We start from the raw sequence: 27,895 nt of genomic DNA on the forward strand, positions 1-27,895 counted from the left end.
AGATCTCAACTGAGGGAACCTCCTCCACTTTGTCAACCAAAAAAGGCTTGGGTGAAGTCTGCACTGGTGGATCTGTCTTTTCAGTCTTCTTGGCATGGACTGCATCTTTATACGAAAACGCCTTAGCTGAGGATGGCTCTCCCACAGCTCCTCCTCTCAAACGAAGGGTTAAGATAATAGATGCGTCTTTCTCAATGCCATAAAAAGAAATAGGAAAGAGATCCTCAAGATGTTTACCTTCGTAGAGAAGCCGTTGAGCTGCAGAGGGGATCCCCAGTTTGATGTCCAGTGCATGCTTGAGATTCTGCACTAGATCCGTCTGGCAAACCCATTGTAGCATAGTTTTGCCTGTAAGGAGCCTGATTTGTATCTGGAATGATGAGGAAGATTCTGAAAGCCTCTTTCCCCAACCGATCTGTGGAGAGGGTAGGCAAATGCCTTGATAGATTTTCGATTCCTGTATTTGTCTCATGAGCAGGGGCGGCGTGCATCTGTTTGGTGCCGTCCCTTCCTTTCTGGAAGCCATGGTCAGAGGAAAAGCTAAGGGATCTGCAAGATCTTTCTTGTCCGCTGCTCCATCAATCGGAAGGGGGCTGCAAAGGCACGCCGTGGAAGCAGGGGGTCGGGGCCAGGCTTTCCCTGAGCTCTCGGCTAAGAGGTTTGCAGGCCCTTTTAGATCTGCGGCACCAGTGTTGCTTCTGTTATTAATGTCAACTACATATAGAGTTATAATCTAGAATGAAAATGGTCTTTGTATCATAAAGTGGATTTAGGTCAATGTTCACATCATGATTACTATTTTTGATGGCACACCCATTGAAATATTTGTTTGATATCAATCTCAACTTCTTACAAAAGCTAATCTTATTCTGAATGCCTTTTTTTTTCTACTCTTTAAATTCAAGTCCATGAAATGAGTATTATATATTTTTCATTTAGTTATTAAAATCATTATAGTACATGGAAATGCTATTAAGAGGCAGGCTTAAAAACATATGGGTCTTGAGACACTGTATGAAGTTTTTTGAGTTCTTTAAGTTTGTTTCTGGGAAATTTAATTTTATTTATTGACAATATATTATTGATTATGACCATATGGAAGACAAGCTTCTTCGATAAGGTCTTTTATTAAATGATGAATTACAAAGCACGCTTGAAAAACATGACGCTACAACCTCAGAGTCTCCTTTACCACAACATCTTGTGATTTCCAGCTCTCAAACACCATCTTCCAGTGCCCCTTATGAGGAAGATGAGGCTGAAGATGATTTTGGCCAATTGATCTGCAGGTAATTTTAAGATGTTTTCTATTTTACGTTGCTAGAGATAGTTGAAATAAATATTTCATTGTTGTCTTAAAATGAAATATAGTTGTGGAAAACAATAGCAAGGGCTTTGAATCTGTCAAATTTTGGCAGAACGTCCTTTTCCAAGTCTTATCTATCCTTGCATTGAAGCTCTACACATTTCAACCCTAATAGTGCTAATTCCAAAGCCTCACAAAGAGGCCAATCTCCAACATTTTTATCTAGGATCTCCTGAAATGAACCATCCTCAATGGTTGCTTCAACTGCATCTGTTACAGCCATGGGTGGTCTTCCTATCAGCAATTGCAGAATGATTATTCCCATAGCATACAAATCAGACTTGGGGCCAAGAATACCAGTCCTTTGGTACTCAGGATCAATATAAAAAAATGTGCCTGCAGGGACTGTGCTATTGTACTGGGTTAGCATGGTTGTGGTCATTGCAGGCACAAGCCTGGCAAGACCTGCATCCAGGGAAAATTTTAAGGATGGAATTGTATATTAAAGTTTGGAAACCTTGGCGAATATTCCTAGGCCATAATATGCAAATTATAAAATGTTTGCTAATATTTTTGTAAAAATATTTAAATCTCTATTGATTTTATGTTAGTCTATATAAACTTTTAGCGATTTTTGAGGTTAAATATTTTTTTACTATAAAATTTGGGCGAATCATCTTTAGAAAAAAATGAAAATTGGCGAATATTGTTTTTGGAAAAAGCATGAAAAATTAGCCCACTTACGAATATTAGCCCCTAAAATTTTCCTTGGCTGCATCATCAATTTTGCTAACAAAGTTGTGATCCAGTAAGATATTTGTAGGCTTCAAGTCACGGTGAACAATTGGCTCTGGCTTTGCACTGTGAAGAAAAAGCAATGCATATGCCACTTCCCAAATGATTCTGATCACTATTTCCCTTGCAGAGAAAATGGTCTTCTAGACTACCATTTTCCATATATTCATATACCAAACACCCATGCTCAGGGCACGCTCCAAGAAAAAGTACCATGTGAGGGTGACGAACTCGGCTCAAAATCTCAAGTTGAACAATTTAGGAAAAGAAAAACACCCAACCAAATATTTAAAAACAAAATAAGCAACCCAAGTATTAAAAATCTTCTGCAGATTCATTATTGAGTTTTAGATTTTAAGAGCATTAACCATAGGTAGTGCTTTGAAGATTTAATACCTCGTTGAAATTCTTGTATTCCTTGAGTTGCTTCATTTTTAAGAATCTTGACTGCCACTATGGTATGTTGCAAAGTGCACATGTAGACAGCACCATAACCTCCCTCTCCTATCTTGAGTGAATCAGAGAAGAAATCTGTGGCAGTTTGAATTTCTTCTATTGAGTATCTTCTGTATCCTTGATGGGTAGATGCAAGCTCTTCCTGTGCTTTCTTTCTCTCTTCTGCTTCTATTGTGGCTCTTAGTTCTGCATCTCTTCTTTCTTGGGCCTCCTTTTTAGCAAGTTGTCTAGTTTTTTCAACCATCCTAATGACCATTTCACTCTTTTCTTTCTCTTATGCAGTGATTGTTTTCGCTATCTCTTCTCTTTTCTTTGCTTCCTCGACTTTTCTCACATCTTTCATCACTTGGAGAGATAGTTCATTAGCCTGTCACCGGCATTGAGCTCCTAAACATCAACCCTCCAATGTACTACCTAGTACCCACAACTACATATCTGATATTCAACCTACATTCAACTCGACTAGAAATTTTAAAGCAAGATAGACAGATAAAACTCACCATGATTTTCTCTTTCACTATGTCTTCCCTCTCTACAACAAACATGCCTAGAGTATGATTTAGCTCATGCTTCAACCTTTCTAGCTCAATCATTATGTCGTGTTGAACAAATAAAGAAAGAAATCATATTAGCTCAGAACAAACCCATTACATGGCTCACCCTTCCAACCACATTACATTCAACGTATTGCTGGATGACATTCTGATAAACAAGGTAGTAGACTTTGGACTTTTGAAATTCATTATTGATGGTGGTACCGATAAAGTGGGAAAAGGCCATGTATCCCCCCAAGGAGAGGAAACATTTTGTTTCATGGTCATTGTGAAAACTCATTTGAGACACGTTCCTTTTGATAGTTTTCTCTTAAGTTACTTACTAACATTCTAAATTTTTTCTTGGTTCTAAAAGTTGTGGGCCTTTTTGCAGCACTAACAACAGGTAGACATAAAGGTGCTGAAGAATGTTGACCTAGGTTGTAATTGATGTCAATATGGCAATATTCTAGATACTAGATGATGATATGAAGCCAAGGGGAAGCAGAGCAAATCAATGAAGAAACAGGAGCAAGGCCATCAGGAAAGCCAAGCCATGAGTAAGAGTCTGTTAACGAAGGAGTTAACAAAGGAGGCATATCAAAGCTATCACTTATGCTTAGGAGTATTGCATAATATCAGAGCAAGAGAGGCATATCGAAAAACACAGAAGCCATCAAAGTATGAAGGTATCAGAGAAGACATTGGAGCAAGAGGAGCCACATCGGAGGAGCATCGCATGTGATACATGCCCAAGAAGAACCGAGAGGAAGAAGGCAGGGAACAGAGGAGCAAACAGAGCTATCAAAGGAGCAAAACAGAGCTATCAGAGGCTATTGGGAGCTATCAGAGGCTATCGGGAGTATCAGAGTAAACGTCGGAGGAGAAAAACAGAGCTATCGAAGGCTATCGGAGGCTATCAGAGGAGCAAAACAGTGCTATCAGGAGATATCGGGAGTATCAGAGCAATGTATGCCAAAGAAGGACTATCGAGAGAAATGGATGCCAAATAAGTAAAGAACGAATACATATATATACTGACCTTCCTAGCCTTTTACAATGCCAAAATTATAGTGAACTCGGGAGGCTTCTCTCCAAGCTTTTTGAGCATAGGAATAAAATCTTAAATCAAAATAAATAATTTGTCTTTTTAGGTCCGATAGATCATTATTTGGTCTCAGCGGACGTTAACCATCATCATCATATAAGCGGAGCATAAAGAAGAGCGGAAGAGCAGTATAATATATATATGTGTGTGTGTGTGTGTGTGTGTGTGTGTGTGTGTGTGCACAATATACACTATCGGAGGCAGAGTGTACATATATCAGAATACACTATCGGAGGTGGAATTCACATATATATCGGAATACACTATCGGAAGCGGAATATACATATATATCGGATAAATCATATCGGTGGGTTCTATTATGAGCCACTACCTGCAACCCTTGACAGTGATATATATGTGTAGACCCGACGAGACATATATGTTTGGGTGTATAAACAGCAGAACTCCGAGTAAGTGCTTCAAAGCGGGTTTTAAGTTTATTTCATATATATCGTTATATTTGGGCTCTAAGCCTTGCCACATTAACACTTGTGAATTGCAACACACACACACACACACACACACATATATATATAATAGCGATATGTTGCGGACCCGCTTAAATATTAGAATATGACTTTATTGTATGTCGCATCTGCCATATCGCAAGAGCTTAAGGCCTTGCCGCTTCGAAAGTGCCGATTGCGATATATGCCGCGGACCCAATGGTCCAATTTTAACACATCTCAATACTATATCGCGTCCAGTAGGGCCATCGGCCATCAACGATGTTATGGGTTCAACTTATACAAGACCTCCGGAAGCTGTGACTGCCGATTGCGACTACACAGCGAACCTAATAAATTTTATAGATGTGGGCGTAAGGAATTTGAAGTCTGGCCTTAAGCATTCAGTCGGGTTTTCCCACATATTCCTATGTATTTCAAATAATTGTATTGCACAGGGTTTTAAGGCCAAAACACATAAAAAACGCTCTCGATAGTTCAGTAGACCTGAACAAAGTCGATTGCGATTGCGATGGTGACATGGCATGTGGGGCCCTCCTGATTAAGACAATCTCTCCATATCAGTAAAGTCCTGTGTATGAACGTTATTAAAGAAAAAAAGGGACTCTCTCTGATATTGTCTAATAAGCATAATTTCCTGTGCAAGCCAATTCCAATGCATATACATTCTTACAATTTTTTGTTATCAAGGAAGCCAATTCCAATTATACAAGGGTATTGAAATTGTGGAGCTAACCACTGGATATGAATTTAATTTTCCACCATTTAATGTGATTCAAGCTTTGGATTTATATGTTAGAGAGTAAACTCTCTTGTAGGATGGAGAAATCTTAAACATTTTTCTTTTGCCTCATAATATGTCATAAAATGAAGTTCCAACTGAGGATCTTGCATGTTCAAATTCAATGACATGAATGTATTTTCAGAAAATATAAGTGTGTTGCCTTATTATTTTCAATGTTTCTTTCTAGAATTGTTAAGTTTTGGAAATTGTTTTTTCATTTAGATTTAAAATGAATTTGTTGTTATCCATGGGGTCTTGGATAGATGTTGATTAGGTGCTTTGTTAAGACACTCCTTGATGTGAATTCATCTGTTAAATTCTCTGCCCCGATCAAGATGATATATTGGACATGTTGAAGATGTAGTCCTGCCAAGCTTACAAAAAAAAAGTCTACATTTTTTTAAGACCCTGATCGGGGTGCGAGTTGGCATTGAAGCACTCAGCTAAGGGAGTAATGGTTTGTACAACAGTGTACAATAACACCGACCCCCACACGCTCGAGGTGATGGGTGCGGTGTCCCTTTGCATGATGGCATGTAGTATATATGGGAAAGGTGGCAGCAGGAGTAAAGACAGAGTTGGTTTTAGTAACAGGGAAGGAGGGAACATTGGTGCTGATTGAAATGTTTACGGGCATGGAGACCGGTGGAACAGGTGGGGTCTCTGGCACCACCAACTACAACAAGTCTATCGACTGTGCACAAAGGGTAACAGATATGTACTCAGATATAACTCTGCTCTCGTAATTTTGACCTTCTCTGGTTTTCGTTTGGGGGAGAGGGGAGGAATTATGGGGGAGACCTGCAAAATTGAGAAGCATTGGGGGCATAGGCTGGTGGCATATTCTTGGTTCTGTGTCTATCTCTAGTACCTTTTTGGAATACTATCTATTTCTCTTTGCTTTGAAGTTCTCCTTTCCCGTATGGGAATTCTATTTGCACTGGATAAAGGGCCTAGTTTTGTAGTTCATATGAGTCCTACTATTAAAGCTAGGGAGATGAGCCTTGGGGGTAGAGTTGGCCATCCCATCTGCATGTTGGGTGGTAGCCACCGCTTTAGGTCCATGCGTAGTCGCAGAGGTAGGTTGCAACCTCGGAATGAGGGAGAAGGCCGTGAATCATGGGCGAGAAGTCTGACAAGGAGTGGCATTGGCTATGGCAGACAGATTGGTCATGGAAGCTTCATGGGGCTCAGGGATGGGTGGTTGATTGGGTCGGGTCCTCCTCTTGCATCCTAGGTAGAGGGTAAAGGGTATGCCATCCAAGTTTGGCAGAGAGCTACTAAGTGGCGATGTTTAGAAACTCATAACTGAGGAGAAGAAACAAATTGAATTGAGGTTGAGAGGAGGTGTCTTAAGAGAATTGTATCCATTGGTGTTGGTTGTGGGTTGGCCTCCTCCAGGGAACTGACCTGTGACCCCGAAAGGCCGGGCACTGCAACTAGCAGGGGAGGGTATGAGGAAGGTGGGATTGTGCACAGTAATACTAGCACCTGTGTGAAAGCTCCTTGTAGTATTTTGTTGAATTGTAACTGGATTATGGTTTGTTGCAATGAACAGGGTTGGGTCAGAAAAACCATGATATGTCCTGCAAAAAATCATGGCTGTGGAAGGAGAGCCCAAGCAACCAGGAAGGACACGAAACCGGGGAGGTCTAATGGATGCAAAGGCAGAAAATCTGTTGAAAAGCTTATAAGTGGAGTGACAGTTGCCTACCGTGAAGGCACTAATGAGGAAATTCATAAACTACTAGCGGATTGGGAAAAGGAAGTGAAATAGGAGAGTGAGACAGACACAAAAATGGAGGATTGGATAACCCTTGTCCTAGATCCTAGAAACACAAGGGGTAGAATCACTCAATCCAAGGAAATCCTCTACCTATATTGGTTGATGAAACGTCTGTTGGGTAAGTCTATGGAACAAATTTCGGTGGGCATGGCTGTCACTGTCTAGGGCATGCCAAATTACAAACAGGAATTCTAGAAGGTGTAGTTCCAACTACACAAACATGATGTTCGACTTGGCCGAATTGAGAGAAACATGCCTTGTATCCTGGTCTAAACAGAGATGCTGGGGATGAATTCCAAAGATCTAGCGACTGTGGAATCTGCTTCTGCTGAGTAACATAACTAACTAGTCTACTTTTATGGTTTCATTTATATATGCGAATAACCTTTACATTTCCTTATGCAAATATATATGTATGTAGATCTCTAGAGTATGGACAAGAATCTGAGACTTATATAGCTTGTATAGAAACACTGAAATTCTTTTGTTTCTGGATGGAATACAATGCGGATAGGTGGCCAACAAACTTGGTTTCTCGCCGAGCAAGTTGAGGCCACCTAGCCAGTGTATGTGGTGTAAATTTGCTTCATAACTAATGGAAAAGGAGGATCTACCAAGCTTAAAAAAAATTGACTTTGCTATTAGCTTTAAAAATAATGGAATTTTTTTTTTCCATAAAGAACAGAGGTTTAAGGTAATTAAAATCACTATTTTGGAACTTTGAATGTTGAAACCACCTTAAAAGAACATTTAAAATGATTTTGTTTATTTTTTTTAAATAATTTTTCATATCGTCTTTAAAGAGACAATAGTTGGAATCAAGGACATATGGTCTATATAGAGACAATATGTTTTTAATCTCAGCTATTGTCCCTAAAGAGACAAAAATGAAAGTGTCTCTACAGAGAAAAATGAAATTGTCTATAGAGAGGCAAATGAAATTGTCTCTTAAGAGAAAATAATTCCTATGTCTTTATAGAGACAGTAATAATGTGTTCTATATTGTCTTTATAGAGAAAAAATTTTAAGATAATAATTTTGAGACACTGATTTTGAGACACCCGCTTAAAGAAAATATTTAAGACAATACACAAGTTTATTTTTGTCTCAAGTTAAGACAATTGACTTGAAAATTGGCTTAAATATTGTCTTAAAACCCCCCTATATGTAGTAGTGTACAGTGGCCCTTCTCCACGAGATGAGAATGGAATAACCAAATATCTTATTAAGGAATCATAAAATATGGAACAACAATGATATCTCCTTTGTCAACTCCAGAGTGCCCTCAAGTGGTTTGTGCCCTTTCTGGGATCCCTGCCAACTTCAACTTCTAAATTTTCTCAAGATGAAACATTAGATAGCCACCTCCTTCCTGATCCTCTCCATAAATCAGATATGTGCTATCATCTCATGATATATATATATATATATATATATATGCTTGCCCATTTTAGAGAGAAATCAAGATTGTTGGAACTTCCTCATGGGTCTTAAATATTTTGAATTCGGCACTCATTGTATATTCGGAAGGAATTTCAACACCACATCAATATTAAAATAATATTATCTAGTGTTGAAGCATTTGTGATGAGATGTATTAAATAAAAAATTTCTCTTCTTATCTATATTTTATGAATGCAATTAGATTGGAGCTCGTCTCCATTCCGCTCCATTGGGGAAGTCAAGATGTAGTCCATGTCTGATCTGAGAAGGACAATGTTAATGTTGCATGACATGAAATGTATTGTGAAGGTCGTCTTTATCGCATGGAGACTAGACCCGGTCTTGACATGTCCATATATATATATATATATATTAAAAATGAAAGTAGCATGTCTCTTTATGACTAAATTCTCTCTTCCCTGTCCTAGACTTATGTAACTTCTCTCATTTATATAATGAAGAAGGTCTGTTTTTTTCTTCCAAAAAAATATCATGTCTCCATTCATAGCTACATCATTAAATAATAAACGTAATGGACGTAGATTCTATGTTTGACTTCCCTCAAATTAATTTAAAATAGAAAAGTCACAGAGAACTTCGATAAAATAATCCTATGTAATGATCCTCATAGCGTTTACAGGCCACACTACTTCAAAGTACCCATTCACACAACCATCATCGCTAAAAATCTGTAATTGAGAAATGTGCCACCATTTTGTATCATAAAAGTAATTTTCTTAATGGTTTATTTCACTTTTGGAGACCAATTTCTATATTTTAAGAAATGCATGTAGATTGGGATACATCTCCATTGTGACCCATTAGGTCTTAGGTAACAGAAGTTAATGCAATGGATATACAGAGGATTTATCTAATTTAAGGTCGTGAAGGATCAAATTTTTAGGGGTGGAAATTTTACTTTTGGAGTGTAGAATTTTAGGGAAGGTTTGCACCTCAAGGGATTTGATCTATTTCCACCTATGATAGATCTGGGGTTAGATGGATATAAGCTAATTCCAATTGGGGACAACAATGTCACATTTACAGATTATCAATATTATTTATATGCTTGAGATTAATGTCATACTTTGATATTTATATGTTTATTATTATGTCTTTGTTTGAGGATTTAAAGTGATGACATGTAGATACAATCTTAGTTTGACTTGGATTGAGAATGGTGAGTTCATAAATTTGGATCTGGCCACTATACACAAATCTTGTAGTAACTTTTTCTACATTAGGTCGTTGTTGAAAAGATTTGTGGCGGTCTTATGGCTTTATATCATATTTTGTTTTTTTACATTTGTTCATTTTTAAAAAGCTAAGTGGTGGATTTACATCATCACGTTTTTCTTTTCTTGTGTTTGACAATTGTTAAAAAGTCCTTTCGTGGGTTTACACTATGTTGCATTCTCCTAAGCTAACCTTATCACTCCTTTAATCGTCAGATGCGTTGAATTGTTTGTGAGTGGTTTGTGTGTATGGATTTGGATGGTAATGTTTGTGGATATTATAGTCCCTCTGTTGTATTTCTATATGTATATGTAATTGTCTATCTTGATCCAGAAGTGAGATATTTTGTTTTAATTCTTAATAGTTTCCCTCAAGGTATTATTATACATACCTTGAGGAGAGTTTTTAATAATTTACTTCCTTAAGAATATTCCTGAAATAATTTTCCTCCAAATTACATGTGAAATAATATGTTTCTTTGCAAAATTTTGAAACAATTGATTTCCTTCAAGAATATTTTGGTGAAATTTTTTATCATTATTTTTCAAAGTCAAGAAATAATATAATTTTTTTCATGAGTGGCCAATATTACAAATTCTCTATATTATCTACTTTTTCAAACAACTATAATAGATTTGAAAGGTTAGGAACAATTATAAACAATTTTTGATAAGCCTTGAGAAAGAAGACAAAACATGTTTATTGGTGTTGTTAATTTTTTGATAAAAAATTACTGCAAGGATTTATTAGTCAAGTTATTGTCATGTTATGATTTTTTATGGAACCATTTTTATAAAATAAAAACTAATCTATATTTTTTATTTTATCACACCTCCATTTTCTATATCTCTTAATAATGGATCTTGAATAGCATTTTAATGAAAGGTTTATAAATATATCTTTCCGTGAGATAAACATATTGAATATATTGTTGTATGCAATACTTTTTAATCTTTTATATTTGATTAAATTTTGGGTCAAGGTTAAGGAAAAATGATAAATGATGTTAAAATTTCGACTAAAATGATAAATCATAAATCATAAAATTTTAAATTAAATTGTTTATTTATGCCAATTTAAAAAAATATATTCATCTTCATTGGGATGTTGAAATAATTTTATTTTATTGTTCATGAAAGAGTTCTGGTCATTTTATGTGAAAATAAAACTATAAACTAGAATGATGTAGTTTAGGGACAAAATATTTTTTATTCTCGTTCATTGGGATGAAGAATTAATTTCATTTTATTGTTTATGAAAGAGTGTTGGTAGTTTTATGAGAAAATTAAACTGTAAACTAGAATAAGGGACACTTTAATTTTAATTTGTATATTTGATCAAAATAATTTTCTAATGAATATCCATTCATTTTGGTAGAATTTTATTTTGTTAATTTTATTATATTATATTTGCAAAAGATAAATTTATTTCTTAGATAGCTAGGTAGTTGATGTATAAAACTGTAAAATATTTACAAATAGACATGATATTAGTTGAAATTGTACAATGTTCGCAACTCAAATTATGTGTGTACAATTAATTTAATTATTTATCTCTTTCCTTCAATGTTCTTTGTAGTGTATATTCACTATATTTAAGCGTAGATAAAAACTTAAGCATTCATTATATTTATACTATAATTTTAATTATTTAAATTAAAATGTATAAATAGAACTAAAAGATGACAACACACTATTTTTTTTTCTTTTTAAAACGGACACACACACACACACACATATATATCACTTACATTGATTTTATTATTAATAATATTTTTAAATATCACATAATTGAATGAATTATGCATCCCTCTCTTATTACTTTTATTAGAAAATAATTGAAATTTTGAGCAAGAAGTTCATTACTTTTTATTCCATTAACACGTGTTAAAATAAAAATAAAAGTATTATTTAAATTAAAAAATAATATCAATTGTAAAAGTATTATAAAACGTAGTACCATTGGCATGTGTAAATAAAAATAAAAGTATTATTTAAATTAAAAAATAATATCAATTGTAAAAGTATTATAAAACGTAGTACCACTCGCATGTGTTATGGATTGTTGATATTGCAAGTCAATACAAAGGAGATATAATAAAAATATTTCATTCTTACTCAATTAAAAATAAAATATTTCCATATCCATATAAAATAAGGTAATTTTATATGAACTTTAAAAAAATTTGAAGCAATTAAAACAAAAAACAAAAAAAAATTATATTATTTATATTTTAATATTTCAATTGGATAATTAAATAAACTATTTTAATATCTATATCAATTGTTTTATTTTAATACTAACTTCAGAAAAAACATAAACATATATGTATGTATATGAACTACAATAAAATATTTCAATGTGCAAAGTAAAAAAGTAATTGAAATAAAAAGATTGAAAATAATATTGATATGTATTTAAAAATATATTAATAGAAAAAAAAGCTTGAATATGAACAATATAATCCACAATTAAAATATCTCAATAATCATGTTAGCTTACTTATTTCAATGTCAACAATGGTTTAACATAATAATAATATTACAATGTTTATATATATATATTGCATTTTAAGCATCATTATTTTACATTTTGATCTTTTTATTAAGGGTTAATTTTGAATATGGCCAATATTTTGCTCCAATTGTCAATTTAAGTCTTCTTTTTTTTTTTCCATATATTCAAGCAATTTATCCATTTATACATTCAAAAATACAATCTAAGAAATGACTATATATATAGAGATAGAGATAGAGAGGGGGGTTCATCTTAACTATCATCTACATAGCTTTTGTAAGTTTTCCACTATAAAACGGGCTAAATTTGTAGTTAACAAGAATCTATATTGATTTCTTATTTACTTCTTCTCTATGTACATTAAATTTTTTTTGATAATTAACATTAATATACATTAAAAAAATTTTGATAATTAACATTAAAATATTATTGTGTTAATTTAAAATATATATATAGATTGAAATATTTTATGGTACATTAAAATATATTTAATTTCTTAAAAAAAAAAAAAAACTAATATATTTGTTGGTCTGGGAAAAAATAGCACGTTTCAAGTTTAAAATGATATCTTAATCTATCTTCCTTAAGATTTATTAATACTATGAATAAAATTTATCAAAATTGATTTTTTTAAATATTTATACTAATAAAAATGGTTGAATTTTAAAAAATTTAATAAATAATAATGAATTAAAAATTACGATAAATTTATGTTAATTATAATTTCATTAATTTTTTATTTTTCAAAATATATATTTTTATTAAAAAATATAACCTTTTATAATTATATAAGCAAGTTTATCTCTTAAATATTTCATCTGATATGAATGCAAAATACAACTCATCAACAATTTCAAACCATTGTTCGACAATATCCATCCGCATTCATTTGCATGATCCACGTGTCAAATTTTCCATCACATACCTTTTTGTTTTTCTTCACTTCTGGTTCACGGATACCTAGGTCAATACCCGGGTCAATGGGTAGCCGCTACATCCAGGGTTGTTCAACACTGAGTGGACGCACCCGAAGGCATCAACACCCCTCGGCACCTAACCCCAAGAGCTTTCGGGATTCGACCCTGTGACCTCCCATTGGAGAGGCACTTGATTTGACCGATTGAGCTAACTCTTGGGGCTTTCCATCACATACCTTATGAAGAGAGCACTTAAATTTTTTGACAATATTCGTACAGAAAGTCTAAGATGAATATGGCATACAAATTGGAGATATAGATCATTTCTCAATTGTGAAACTTACAAAATATTAAGTCAAATTAAGTGAGTAGTTTATCAACACATTACTTAATTTCTTAATATATTTTTAATTTTCTTTTCTAACTAAAGATGAGTAATTAACATGTTACTTAATTTTTTTCCAGCTCAACACCAGTAAGTCTGATTTTGAATTTCTGTATCAGGAAAGCCCTTCAAGCAAGACATGATTCCATCTCCAAAAATTATAAAACTCAACCAAAGCCAAATTATTTTATTTTTTGGCAAGTTAATTTATTACATAAATTAAAAAATATATATTATATAATTGTTTAATTTTTAAAAATGTATTAAAATTTAGTTAAATAATTTTTTTATTATTTAAAATATATTTTTAAACTCTTAAATAAAAATAACATCTTATTCTAATTACTTAAAGATCACGGTCCAAATTTAACCAATAAATATATCCAAAAAAAACCTTAGACTTTAAGCTCAAAAATCCTTCAAAGGAAACCCCACTCCATTGCAAAATTTTATTCCAAACAAAAACACTCAACGGGGCCGGGGTTAAATTTGACGCCCGTATACTTGTATTTAGCTTTTTTACATGTAAAATACTTTCTCGTTTCAAATCTCCACGTCATGTGTAACTGGCTAAATCTCCACGTCATGCGTAACTGGCTATGACCGTCATATTTAAAAATGAAAAGTTTTAAATTTTTTAAAACCGTCATATTTAAAAATGAAAAGTTTTAATTTTTTATATATATATATATATATTTAAAAGCCAAAATTTTAAATTTTTTTTTTTATATATATATTTAACCTTGTGAATAGTGATTCATTAACATTTTTAATATCTAATTTAATAATCCTTGCCCTGAATCATTGTGAATAGTGATTCATTAACATTTTTAATATCTAATTTAATAATCCTTGACATGTATAGGAATGTTAATATCTAATTTAATAATCCGTGACACCTATAGCAATTTGCCGAGTGATTGCTATCCGGATTCCGGAGTAAGTCTGGAATATCAATTTCTAATTTTTAACAAGTAAATGGTATCAGGTATGCTATTATTGGTAATTAATTGCCATCTACTCATTGCGCAGTATGTTACTGATTTATGGTGATTCAGACAAAGTCATAAATATCAATTTCTACCCACGGCCGAGTTTTGGTACGTTCCAGCTACCCACTTCCGAGTTGTGTCAAATTCAATGAACAACAATCTGTAAGTTACTCATTGCTGAATGTGGCGACTTCGGTGAGTTTTGTTACGTCCCAGCTACCCACTTCCGAGTTGTGTCAGATTCCAATGAACAACAATCTGTAAGTTTATGGTGATTCAGACTAAGTCATAAATATCAATTTCTACCCACTGCCGAGTTTTGGTACGTTCAAGCTACCCACTTCCGAGTTGTGTCAAATTCCAATGAACAACAAGCTGTAAGTTATTCATTGCTGAATGTGGTGACTTTGGTGAGTTTTGTACGTCCCAGCTACCCACTTCCGAGTTGTTTCAAATTCCAATAAACAACAATCTGTAAGTTTATGGTGATTCAGACTAAGTCATAAATATCAATTTCTACCCACTTCCGAGTTTTGGTACGTCCCAGCTACCCACTTCCGAGTTGTGTCAAATTCCAGTGAACAACAATCTGTAAGTTATTTATTGCTGAATGTGGTGACTTTGGTGAATTTGTTACGTCCCAGCGACCCACTTCCGAGTTGTGTCAAATTCCAAATGACCAACAATCTGTAAGTTATTCATTGGTCAATGTGGTGACTTTGGTGAGGAGCAGGGCAAACTCTGGAACTTCGAATGTTACAAAATCAGAACTCAGCCGACCAAGTAACCAGTAAGTGATAGACTATTATGCATAAATAGTGAGAGATGCTCTGCTCTATTCGTTTTTCTATGCATGCTTGTTGGATATCTATATTCGTTTTTCTATGTATATATTCGACATATTCAACTCGTTAAATTTTTTCGCTGCCTTTGGAATCTCCATTACCTGCAGAAAAACCAAGTTCAGTTTGCTGTTTTATCTACAGAAAAACCACAAAGTTTGAATTTGTTGTTTTATCTATAGAAAGTAAACAGTTTGGCAAGACTGTTATGAAAAACTTACCTCGTTTGGGTGCATGTTTCCCCAGTCCACAGTTTGGCAAGACTGTTATGAAAAACTTGCCTCGTTTGGGTGCTTGCTTCCCCAGTCCACGGCAAACTGTATAGAGCCACTTTTTTTTATCGACTCTTAAAGGCTAGTAATGGTGTTGGGGAACAAGCCCTCCGCTATAAAAGTCATAGTATTGTGGTGTTACCAAACGAGTTGCTGAGTCATAAATTGGCTACTATAAAATAAATTGGCTGGGTTGTAAAGTCCGTGGCTGGAGACTATTACTTTATGTTGAATTGGTAAATGCATCGTTCTTCTTTGGGAGAGATGCAAGCTTCAAAATTTCGTGTGAAGTTAGGGTTTACAGGTCTGCAGAGATCAATTAAAAGCTTATTGATTAAATAACTAAAAGCTTAATACAGACCTTAAGAATCCTATTTTAATATACTTTACCGAGAATTATTTGCAACTCTTACAGCGCTTAATGTCGCTTACATATCAGTCGCTGCTTGGCAGAGACCCTATATCTTGTTATAAACAACCTTAGGACTTCGAAATGGATGAAATTATAGTTACATGCCAAAGCTTGAAACTTGAAACTTGAAAGTAGTTACTATGCCAAAGCCTGTGTGAAATGTATAGTTACTCCAATAACATCTAGTTTAATAAGCAGCAAAAAATGGCTCCACCAGATTAGCCTGTGTGAAATGTATAGTTACTCCGATAACATCTAGTTTAATAAGCAGCGAAAAATGGCTCCACCAGATTTCAGCTTTCAGATTGCACAAGTATAATACACCGGCCAAAGCAAATAGACAGAGAGGCAACAATGTGAAGGAGAATCTGAATAATTGTTACCAACATTTTCAGGGATGGCTCTTGATCCAACTTAAATAAAAACACACATTAATACAGTACCTGTAAGCCACCCAAAATGAGGACCACAAAGAATACAGGCATATTCTCCAGACAGTTCTGATGTCCTTGCTGTAACCAAACAATGGAGTTGTCTATAATGCGACTTTTTGGAGATTCCCGTGACGGAATCTGGTTGAAGAAATTGAGGTTAAATCTTGATTTGTTGCAGTTAAAATTGGTTTTTTAACTGCATATTTGGATCAGCACCCTCGAAAACCCCTGGGACGCTTTCATTGTGCAGAAACTAGCTATCAAACTTGCCATTCCAATAAATTCCTGCCGGATTTCTATCGGAAAAACCCGCCAGAAAAGCTTTCAAAAAATTGTGTTATAGACTATTTCCCAAACAATCAATAATTGGTCAAACATAAAAATATACGGTTAATATTAACATTATCCAGCCCTAAGAATTATCTGATATCCTCGCTTAAGAATTGTAACTTGCCCCGTTAATAGAGTATTTTTAGCCGGCTCTTCCTTCAAAGTTTGGGCATCAACAGGGCCGAATTTTCTGTCACTGGCTTTATGAATTCTGTTAATAGCCCTTTTACCTACCTCGGGAAACGATGCGTCATGGCGTTTGGTCTTCAAGGGCCGTTTCTTCTCAGGATTTTCACCCCTAACCTTAGACTTCTGAGGAGAAAAGCCATGAGCGTGACCAGATTTCCTATTGAACTGCGGATGTTGGTGTGATTTCTTGGGATAAATCAAACGCTTGAAATTACCGTTCGGATAGCTCTGATAATGAGCCAGAAAACCCGGGGTTGGAAGGAGAGCAGATCCCATATCTATCCAGCGCCTCAAAACTAAGCAAAATGAAGGTAAGAACTGAGAAGGAAGCGAAAGCTTGCAGAACGATGTGAAGGGAGGGCAAAGAGGTAAAGAATTAGGTGTCGTGTCACTACACTATGGTGAAGAGGTCACATGTTAAAATACTATGGGCAAAAATACAACCATGATAAGGGCTGGTGTAGTCTAGACCAATAAGATCTTGATAATTTTGATGGCTTCAATACCCTTTGGTTGAGTTCAAATGACACTATTCTAGTCATATCATGTTTAGACTCACATTACCTAAAAAAACACAAAAATATTAATTTAGTAATAAAAATTTATAACTAGACTCACATTACCTAAAAAACACACAAAAATATTAATTTAGTAATAAAAATTCAATATATAATAATATAGTGAAATTTATTTCACATAATATAAATATGTTGTTTTTTTTAATGTTATAATTTACTTTATACATTTTAAAGTTTTTATAATCAAATTTGTTCTAAATTTAACAAACTTTAAAATCACAAATTTAAGTCCTAAATTCATATAGAGTTAAAAAAGACACTTTAAGTAACAAAAATCATAATTTAAACCAAAAAATGTAACTCCATCGAAAACCTAAAATAATCCGAAGTTTAATTATAAATTTTGCAAACTTTGAAATCACAAATTTAAGTCCTAAATTCATATAGAATAAAAAGTTTAGTTAACAAAAATCATAATTTAAACCTTAAAAAATGTAACTCCATCGAAAACCTAAAAACCTAAAATAGTCAGAAGTTTAATTATAAATTTTCAAAAGTGGAGTTTAAATAATTAAAAATTAAAATTACAACAAAAATCAAATTTGAAAGAAAAAGAAACACATAAAACAGTAACATTCTCTCAAGTCTCAATCGCGTGAATACTATACCGGGATATAATATATTAGTGACTCATACATCTCATACATTTCAATTTGGAGGAGATGGATACAACTGAATTGGATTCTGCATAGTTTCAGGAATAATTTCCATCGTCTGAATCCACCTCCGGCAGCCGGTCGTGCCCAATACTGTCATCTACTGTTCCTCCTTTGGAATAGAACGGGATGGCAGAATCGTCCGAAGATATAGAGTCCGGCTCTCATCGACTGAAATCTGCTTTGTCCGGTGAAATTGGATCGATAAACCGCCCCCTCAAAGTATTTCTTGATGCATTTCAATTTGGCTTCAAGCTAGCTTATCGACCGATGAAATTTGCAAAATCCGGCTCTCATCGACTGAACTCTGCTTTGCGCAGTAAAAAGGAGGCCTCTCCGGACAAGATATTGAGAAACATCGCCTTCATCCTAGCTGTTATCGAGAAGGCAGCGAGCACGCTTGGAACGATGAACTTCATTTGGGCTACTGTCGTTCTGCTGGGAGGCTTCTCACAATCATTAAAAAGTATAGACTTCTGGTTCGTCAACGTAATATTAGTGGTAGAGGGTCTTCGCATCTTATGCCGACAAGGCGAGCTGAAGACCCAGGCGATGACGTGGCGGTGGTCGTCTCCCGATTTCATGCTCGAATTGATACATCAGTATTCGCTTGCGATACAAGAATATTCGGCTATTGCATGCATCGTGTTGTCTAGCCTTCGTATACATGAGCAACAGTACGGGGGCGACGATAATCGGAATCGGAATCGAAATCGGGCTCTCAATCTTTTCTACTGGCTGTCCCTCGTGGAATCGTCTCTGACTCTGTTCGGATTTGTTGACAGATTGATCCTCTCGAACCCTTCAATTCCCAGATTCCCCACCGGGTCTGATGGACTTATGCGCGAGAATGGTTTTGGACAAAGTTTGAACTACTCGGCTTTAAAAGAAGTTGGCTTCGGCTATTCTAAGCGATTTTTGTATAATACATATTGTCGGTGCATGAATGGAAGCGTTTTCGACGGGCTGAAGATGGATTTTGTGTCATACAGCGTGGAGCTGCTGCAGTCCATCGATGATAATAAACAACTGGAGGGTGCTCGACTACTATCCGTGCTTGTGAAATCAGATTGGCTTCCTTCAGAGAAGTTGAGGTTGATCGGAACAACGCCAGGCGTGCTGGAGAGGCTGATCGAGTTGCTGAGTTGGGAGAAACCTGAGGAGCAGGAGATTCGAAGAGTGGCTGGAGAGATCATCTGCAAATTGGTGGAGATACCCCGAAATCGCATTCGGGTGATGGCCATTCCTGAGTCCATGGAATCCATAACCTCCATGCTGTACGATAGCAATCAGATTGAAATCCATTCGAGCAAGTACCCGGGTCAGTCTCCAGACGAGTATAATTACTCAGATTTCAGTGTGCTGGGGAAACGGATATTGAAAATCCTGGCCAACGGCCCCGACAACCGCGCTAAGATGGGAACCAGCAAAGAGCTACTTAGCAAAATTACCGAACTCCCAAAACTAAATTCCGACGCGTCGGAAATCGTAAGGCATTTGGAAATCACGCCGATGGAGACGCCGGTAAGTCTTGCTCGCCAACAGGACGTCCGTGAGAATATCACCGGTACCGGTGGCTTTGGAGCTGAGCATTCCGATGATCCGAATTCACAATCGGTTGATAGTCAGGTTTAGATCTCTCTACTTTTTAATTAATGAAAATAAAGTACTGTAATAATGGATTATATCGCGCTGTAATTGTGAAATCTTCTATTAGGCCTGAATCTACAAACAATTTATAGTCATAGTTCAAATTTCCGCATAAGTTGTTTTCTATTTTTCAATCCAATGGAGCAGTCTGATAGTTAGAGTATGAGTTTTTCAATTTGTGAAAACAAAACGTTGTAATCACCAAGTTTATGGCGCTATGGTTTTTCTTTTTTCTAATTGAATAAATTGGGTTGAGAGCCGCTCTCAGATACATATATGGTCTTGCTCAGAATTCGACTTTAAGAACTGTGGAAACCAAATTTCCACCTAATCCTTAAATCACATCCATAAAACTAAATTTATGGGTCTGTGGTTATGGTTCTGGATTTAGTATTACTTCAATTTTCATTGTATTGCATTTTGTAATAACAGTTCTGTCGTTTAAAATACAGTTGTTTGATCCGCGGTAAATGAGGCTGGTCTGCTTACGACATTTACATTTAGCTGCGATGCGAAATTTATTTTGTCGTTTTAATATCCTGTAATTTATTTTAATGGGAGAAAAAAAAATTTACATGAAACTTTTACCAGAATTGTCACAAAGGCAACATTATCTCCATTTTAGCAACGAATGCTATCTCCATTTTAGCAAAGAATGCTATATTTGCATTTATGTGTTTTAAAATTTGTGATACTCACATTATTTGTTCTCTTGCTTGCAAGTATATATAGGGTTTCTATTTTTCATTTGGAGTTTATTTATCCAATAACACCATTGTCCATGATTACTGGACGAGGGTATTCCAGGATTCTTCTTGCTAATTGCAAGGTATTGATGAAGTTATAATTCAAATCTATTTGGCATTTCTTAATATTATTTTTATATATTGTTTTACCAAGGTTTAACTCCTGTTTTTCCATTGTAAGTATTCTTAAAAAATTCTTGTGGTCGCTTCCATGGTTGAATTTAGCGTTTAAATTGCTAGTGAGTCTTTAATTACTCGTTGTCTTGGCTCTTTGAAAAAGATTTTTTTTATCTATTGTTTTACCAAGGTTTAACTCCTCTGTTTTTCCATTGTAGGTATTCTTAAAAAATTCTTGTGGTCGCTTCCACGGTTGAATTTAGCGTTTAAATTAATTAGTCGTTGTCTTGGCTCTTTGAAAAGATAACATGCGTCTTGTTTTTTTGGTAATTTCTTGGACAATAATATTGCTCCTATCTTGGGTTAGCTTATTTTTCTATAGTTATTCCTCTCGACATTATTACATCAGGGTTTTTAAAATAAAAATCCTAACCCTGTATATTTCTTTTTACGTTAATTACTTGGATTTCAAAACTAGGGTTTTATTTATTTGCCTGTTCTTGTGAGAACAACTATTGACCCTTTGTATATTGTAGGTTCTTATGGGTTTCTATTATAATCGTAGTTTAGGGTGTTTATATATATATATATATATATTATTTATAATTTTTCTTCCAGTTTTGTTATATGAATCTATATAGGGGTTTAAACCCTCTCTATGTTACAATACTTTTATCTATTTTAATTTTGCGTTATAGGTTTTAATCCAAAATAGGTAATTTCTTTCCAATGTCAATAATTTATTTGTAATTTACGTAGTTCTTCACTACACCATTAAGGATATATTTCTTGGTAAAACCTTTTTCTGGGATACTATTCACATTACAAGAACTAATTTAGCCCACTTAGACATTGAAGTATAAATACTAATTTGTATTTCACTACTCTTCACAGGTAATAACATCTTCAGAGTGGAATTTTGAAACTTTTCTTTATATAAGCACTTTGGAGCTTTTATTTTTGCTCATAAAGACTTCAGGTTCCTCCCCTTGGAATGTTCTTCTTTATGTCTTCATGAATCTATGTTTGAGGAAATTCATTTCTATCATTTGTCTATAACTTATGGACTAAAGTTGTTAATTTTATTTCATTTCTTTTATGGAAGCTTTCTTAGTCTACTATCTTTCATGCCTAACATTGTATGTATTTTTAGGTTTCCCCAGCTTAGAACTATTGTCAGTTGTAATTCGTTGAGGTCAATATCGACTTATACTATTTATTTAGTATATTTATATTTTTGTTAATAAAATGTTGATAACTATATACAAAATGACATCTATTTTATGTTACTACTCTATTTCTCAACTTTGATTATAAATAAATAAGACTTACTAGCCTTTCTATATACAATATATACTTTACCTTAACATACAATCTTTTTTATATCATTCTTACATATATACTTTACTAAATACCATATAATTGTTACCTTTCATATCTATCAAGCTATAATTACCATTTATATATAACTATGACTAGGTTAATTTAAAAAGAATTAACTATCACAATATTTAACACTAGTACGTTATAATTTACCGCACTTCAAACACTTAGAACTTTCTGTAAACTCATCCGCACTTCAAACACTCACATATGCAAACTCATCCTATTTTTCTAATTCCCCGGCTCTTTTAGTGGCATTTAGTTTATTACTAATGTCAAGAAGTTTTAAACATGCAATCTATTTTTTTATACCACTCCTTGCCCTTTCAAAAACACAACTATTTATTAAGAGGTTATCTTTCTTCTTTCTTTTTTTACAAAATCGGTTGCTTGATATATTCAAAAAAGTTGGAGGAGTCTAAGCACCGATTTTACAAGAGATGGAGTTACAGTAGTTGCTTGTGTTTGTATTTCATTGTGGCAATACACATGAATGCCTTTACTGTTCACTTGTAAGATCCTAGAACAAGTATAGATTCTTATGAATTGGGACAGCAGAAGACTGGTTTTGCAGTACATCTAATCAATAGTGATATATCTGATATGTCGGTCGATGGAGGCCTCAGGTTGGCTGTCAAAGGTCACGAGTTCTGCTGAATAAGATCCAATTTGATTTTTTAAAATCTTCAAGAATGAGAATAAACTGCGTAGACAGAGATTGCTGCAGATGGAGATTTGGTCAGACTCCTTGATAATAGAAGCGCAGTTCCTTGGAGAGTGGCGATTTGGGGCAATCATGTGGATCAAGGGATGAATTGGTGCAGGCTCGCTTGATTGCATAAGAGGCTTCCTTTTTCCCGTGAGCTGGCATGACTAGCTCTCTTATCCGCTTCCTGGTTGTTGGATCGAAGGACATGAAAAAATTGGTACTCCAAGCCCTGAGACAACAGATTTTTACAACGACTGATGATTTGATGGAGAAAGAGATTGGATGCTTGTCTGTTGCTATTCATTAAACTGATTATTATAGCCGAGTCGCCGAAGATGAGGGCTTTGTTAATCCCTTGGTTCTGAAGCTGCAAGATACCTTGGTACAGACCCAGAGCTTCAGCTCGGTTGTTGCTTAGCCTTCCCAAACCCCATTCAAAGGAGGACACAGGTGCGCCTGAAGGATCCAGAATGATGCCCCCTGCGCTGACAGCTCCCGGATTAGATTTGGAAGCTCCGTCAAAAAATAAAGAGTGAGAATTCTTTGAAAGGAGCCATTTACCGAAATCATCTTTTGTGAGGCGGATTTTCCATTCTGGGTTGTCGGCTTTGCCACTGAACTTACTGATCTTTGTTGCTGAAATGGTGCTGGACCTGTCTATAAGATTCCAAATAAAGTTTCTCTCCTCTGTCCATAGGCTGACGGGATCGATTCTCTTTGTTATCTTAGATGCTATAGTTTCCGATGCAAGACTTGAAGCTTTAAGGAGTATGTGCCTGATTGTAGTTGCTTTGTCTCGGAAGATCATACTGTTTCGGGCGATCCATATGCGCCACAGAAGAACAAAAGGAATGGCGTTCCAAACTCTTTTAGCTGGATTTTGATTCGCTGAATGCCAAGGATAGCTTCTCCTCCAGTTGTTTAAGGCTTCGACAATATAATGTTGGGGATTCCAAATGGAGGGAGTAGAAGGGATGATGTTGTTCCAGCATGAGGCAACAAAGGGACAAGAGATAAATAAGTGTTGTATGGTTTCCTCCGCCGCTTGACAGTTGGGACACCTAGAGGGTCCGAAAATGCCTCTTTTCCTGAGGTTCTCTGCAGTTAAAATTTTACCATGGAGAAGTGTCCACATGAAAAATTTGATCTTTGGAATTGCTTCAGCTCTTTTTAAAATCTTCCCGTGAGCCCAAACAACAGTGGGGTATTCCTTGCTACTCAAGTAGTTGTATCCTGCTTTGATGGAATAATTTGTTCCTGAAGGGTCCCAACGAAACTCGTCCTTTGCACCTTTGATGGTGGGTGCAATACTGTGCAGACAGTTACAAAGAGAGTCAAAGCTACCTTTGAGATGGTGGGGTATGGGTGGGAATTCCCATTGAACCCAGGCATTAGATGATTCATTCCATTGAGAGATTTGACTCAGATTAGATATGCCTTTACTTTGGAGATAATGAAGAATAGGGTCGATACCTGGAAGACTGTTTATGGGAGGGTTCCCCATGATTTTGTCCGAACCAAAGTTCACCGTTTCACCTCCTTTTGGCACTTTAGAAACATTTTGCGCCATGAAGACGATGGCTTTTTTACAAAATTTCCATATCTTTGTACAGTGTCTGTTGGGGATTTCAGCATTGAGAATTTTTTATCTTGGCTGATTAAGATATTTTGATTCTAGGACTTTTTTCCACCATGCAGGTTGATTGTCCATTAGTCTCCAAATCAATTTCCCACCGAATGCTAAATTCATAAGAGATGGGGACCTGATGCCCAGACCTCCATTCTCAAGGCTTTGTATAACCTGTTTCCAGTTTACTAGGTTGTATTTTTTCTTTTCATTCTTGCCCCCTTGCCAAAGAAAAAATCTGAGGATGCTATCCATTTTTCGGTGGAATGAAGCTGGAGCTTGGGCCAGAGAAAACTGATATAAAGGTAGGGAGGAGAGCCCTGATTTTAGTAGAACCTGTCGCCCAGCTGGATTGAGCCACAAAGTTCCCCATCTCTGAATTTTCCTTTTCATTTTGTCTAGCGTTAAGTCCCAGGCTCCAGTCTTTGCTTTCCCTATGGTTACCGACATTCCCAAATAACTGAAACAGTCCCAATCTAACTTGCAGGGGACACCAAAAATATTGGCAATATTATGTATCATTGATGAAACATTCCATCCATAAATACAACTCTTAAGGTAATTTATTTTACCTCCTGAATATCTCATGAACTTATCAAGCAGGGACTTGAATCTTCTTGCAATAATGGTGGTTGCCCCCCCTAGCAGAAGGGTGTCATCGGCAAATTGAGAGTGATTTATATTTTTAATGCCATCTTCAAACTTGATGCCCGTAATGAGGCCTGACTGTCTCTTTTGATCAAGGGCACAGCTAAATGATTCTGCCATGAGGATGAAGAGATAATGGGATAAGGGGCAACCTTGCCTTAGTCCTCTTGAGGATTGGAAGGAAGGTCCGAGTCTTCCGTTGATGAGGGGGGCGATCCAACGTCCAGAAATGCAACCTCTTATGACATTAATAAGAAGAGGTGAGAAGCCCATCCTTTGAAGAACTGCAAATAAAAAAGAATGCCTTACCTTGTCAAAGGCATTGGCCAGATCTAGTTTTAGAATGAAGCCTTTTTCATTCCTTGCATGACTTGAGTGTATGGCCTCTTGAACTAAAAGAATAGAATCTGAAATTTGTCTGTTTGCCATAAAGCCTCCTTGGTTTTCTAAGATCAGCATCGGTAGAAGAGGTTTGAGCCGAGAGGCTATGATTTTAGTGAAGATTTTGTAAGATGAATTGCATAAAGATATAGGCCTGAAGCGAGAAAAATTGGATGGCCGGTTCTCCTTCGGAATGAGAGCCAAGTGGGTAGAATTTGTATATCCACCTATTTTGCCTTTTTTTTGGATCCACTTGATGTATTTTATGAGGTCCTTCTTTATCAACTCCCAGTAATCCCTGTAAAAGCAAATTGGGAACCCATCCGGACCAGGTGCCTTGTTGGGATGGAGGTTCCAGATTGCTTCAACTATTTCTTCCTCTTTTATTTCTGCTGTCAAGTTTTTGTTCAGATCATCTGTGACTTTAGAATGCAAATGTTGTAACAAGTCATCATAAGATTCTTCCTCCTGTGCTTCGGTTAAAAGGTCCTTGAAATGTTCTGTAGCTGCTTCTTTAATATCTGTTTGTTCCACATGTTGAGTCCCTGCGCTGTCCGAGATGGCAGTTATGGTGTTTCTGACTTGTCTTGCGGTGGCTTGTTTATGAAAGAATGATGTGTTCTTATCCCCACTTTCCAGCCATATTTGTCTTGATTTGATGCGCCACTTTTCTTCCTCCTGCCTTTTAATTTTGCTCAATTTATTGTACAGCTCTTCTTCTTGGATTTTTTCGCTGTGGCAGTAATCCTTTTGTTCTATTGTGCATTGGAGTTCAGCGATTTGAAGTTTTAGCTCATGTTTTTCCTGTTCTGGCTCCTTATAGTGCGATTTGGCCCATTGTCTAAGCGCTTTTTGCACATTCTTTAGTTTGCTCTCCCATATGTAGCCCGGGGAACCTTCAATATGTTGTCCCCAGGTGAGTTGGATGATGTTTCGGGCAGCTTGTTGATCACTCCATATATGATTATATTTAAAAGGTATCGGACCAGGGGCGCAGTGAGTATTCAAGGCGAGGGTGATTGGATAGTGGTCTGAAGCAGCAAAGGGCAAAATGGTGGAGGTAACAGTTGAAAAGGTTGACAGGAGTGAGATATTAACCAAGAATCGATCCAGCCTCTCCATGATATTGTGGTTGCCCAGCCTTCGATTACTCCATGTGAACTTGCGATTTTTTGGAGCTATATCTATCAGATCACCAATGTGCATTATATTTTCCATTTGATTCCTGAAAGGATCTGGCAGAAAATTCCCCCCTCGCTTTTCATTAGCATGCAGGATTAAGTTGAAGTCGCCGCCTACTATGATGTTGCTATTGTCTCCTTCCATGATGTGATTGCTAAGAGCTTCCCAGCATTTTCCTTTATCCCTATAGTGATTGGGAACATATACATTGAAGATGACAATCTGTTGATTGCTGATATTATTTCTCAGGACTGTTTTTATCCAATGTTGATCGATTAACTCAGCTTCACTTTGCCAATCATTTTGATTCCAGATGGTGGTAATTCCTCCAGAAGCTCCTCTTGCTTCGCATATGCTTCCTTTGTAATTTTTATACTTCCCAATGATTTTGCTGATTTCTGATTCTCTTTGCTTTGTTTCCTGTAATAATATGATGGATGGTTTCTCCTGCACTATAATGTCTGTTAGAGCATTGATTTTAGAGGGGTGCCCAAGTCCCCTGCTGTTCCAAGAAAGTATTTTAATCATTTCAGACCTGTGGTTCGAGGAGGTGCTCTGCCTCCCTTGTCTTTGCTTGCTACTTCTTGATCTTTTGTGGCCTGAATGTAAGATTCTATTGGATTCTGTAGACCAAGGGCTATGTCTTTCTGCGCGTTTTCATCCCTATGCTTCTTTGTAGTCTTTCTCCCCGGCTTCTTTTGACCATCAAAGGAAGAGCCCTAGTCCTTGGAATTGCTTCGGGTGATTCTAGGGGGGAGTGGTTCAAGTAAGAGGGGAGGAAGGGCACTCATAGAATGAGGGGAAGAGGGCTGATCAGGAGGGTTCGAAGGAGAAGGGTCACCTTCAGGGAGGGAAAGAACATGGAAAGGGTTGGAGGATGGAGGAGAATGAAGGGGTTTCCCAAGTCCAGGGGAATGAGATTGATGAGGAGGGGAAGGCGGAGGAGATGGGATTTGGGCAGAGGTTTTATTAGAGGAGGGTCCAGGTTCACTGGGTAAAGAGGGACTAGGGGCT

At 35.9% G+C, this 27,895-nt stretch overlaps 1 protein-coding gene and 1 pseudogene across 2 annotated transcripts; one reads left to right on the forward strand and one right to left on the reverse strand.

Moving 5' to 3' along the window:
- Positions 1 to 1,355: 1,355 nt before the first annotated feature.
- Positions 1,356 to 2,801, reverse strand: LOC149230991 (U-box domain-containing protein 34 pseudogene; annotated as a pseudogene).
- Positions 2,802 to 15,313: 12,512 nt separating this feature from the next.
- On the forward strand, positions 15,314 to 20,123 carry LOC149230992 (uncharacterized). 2 transcript variants are annotated; one of them, XM_089376177.1, is made up of 2 exons: positions 15,314 to 15,515; positions 18,475 to 20,123. In XM_089376177.1, the coding sequence occupies exon 2, from the start codon at positions 18,568 to 18,570 to the stop codon at positions 20,071 to 20,073; it is 1,506 nt and encodes a 501-aa protein (XP_089232303.1). In that variant the 5' UTR covers positions 15,314 to 15,515; positions 18,475 to 18,567; the 3' UTR covers positions 20,074 to 20,123. The 2 variants fall into 2 exon arrangements, with proteins under 2 accessions (XP_089232303.1, XP_089232304.1); XM_089376178.1 differs by having other exon boundaries at positions 18,481 to 20,123.
- Positions 20,124 to 27,895: the final 7,772 nt, after the last annotated feature.

This window comes from Pinus tabuliformis, chromosome J (assembly GCF_031772625.1).
Source record: "Pinus tabuliformis cultivar Carrire ecotype Pingquan chromosome J, CPIR1, whole genome shotgun sequence".
Taxonomy (NCBI): Eukaryota; Viridiplantae; Streptophyta; class Pinopsida; order Pinales; family Pinaceae; genus Pinus; species Pinus tabuliformis.

Excerpts from the sequence above, each read along its gene's own strand:
- LOC149230992 (XM_089376177.1), top strand. The coding sequence starts at position 18,568 with ATGGCAGAATCGTCCGAAGATATAGAGTCCGGCTCTCATCGACTGAAA.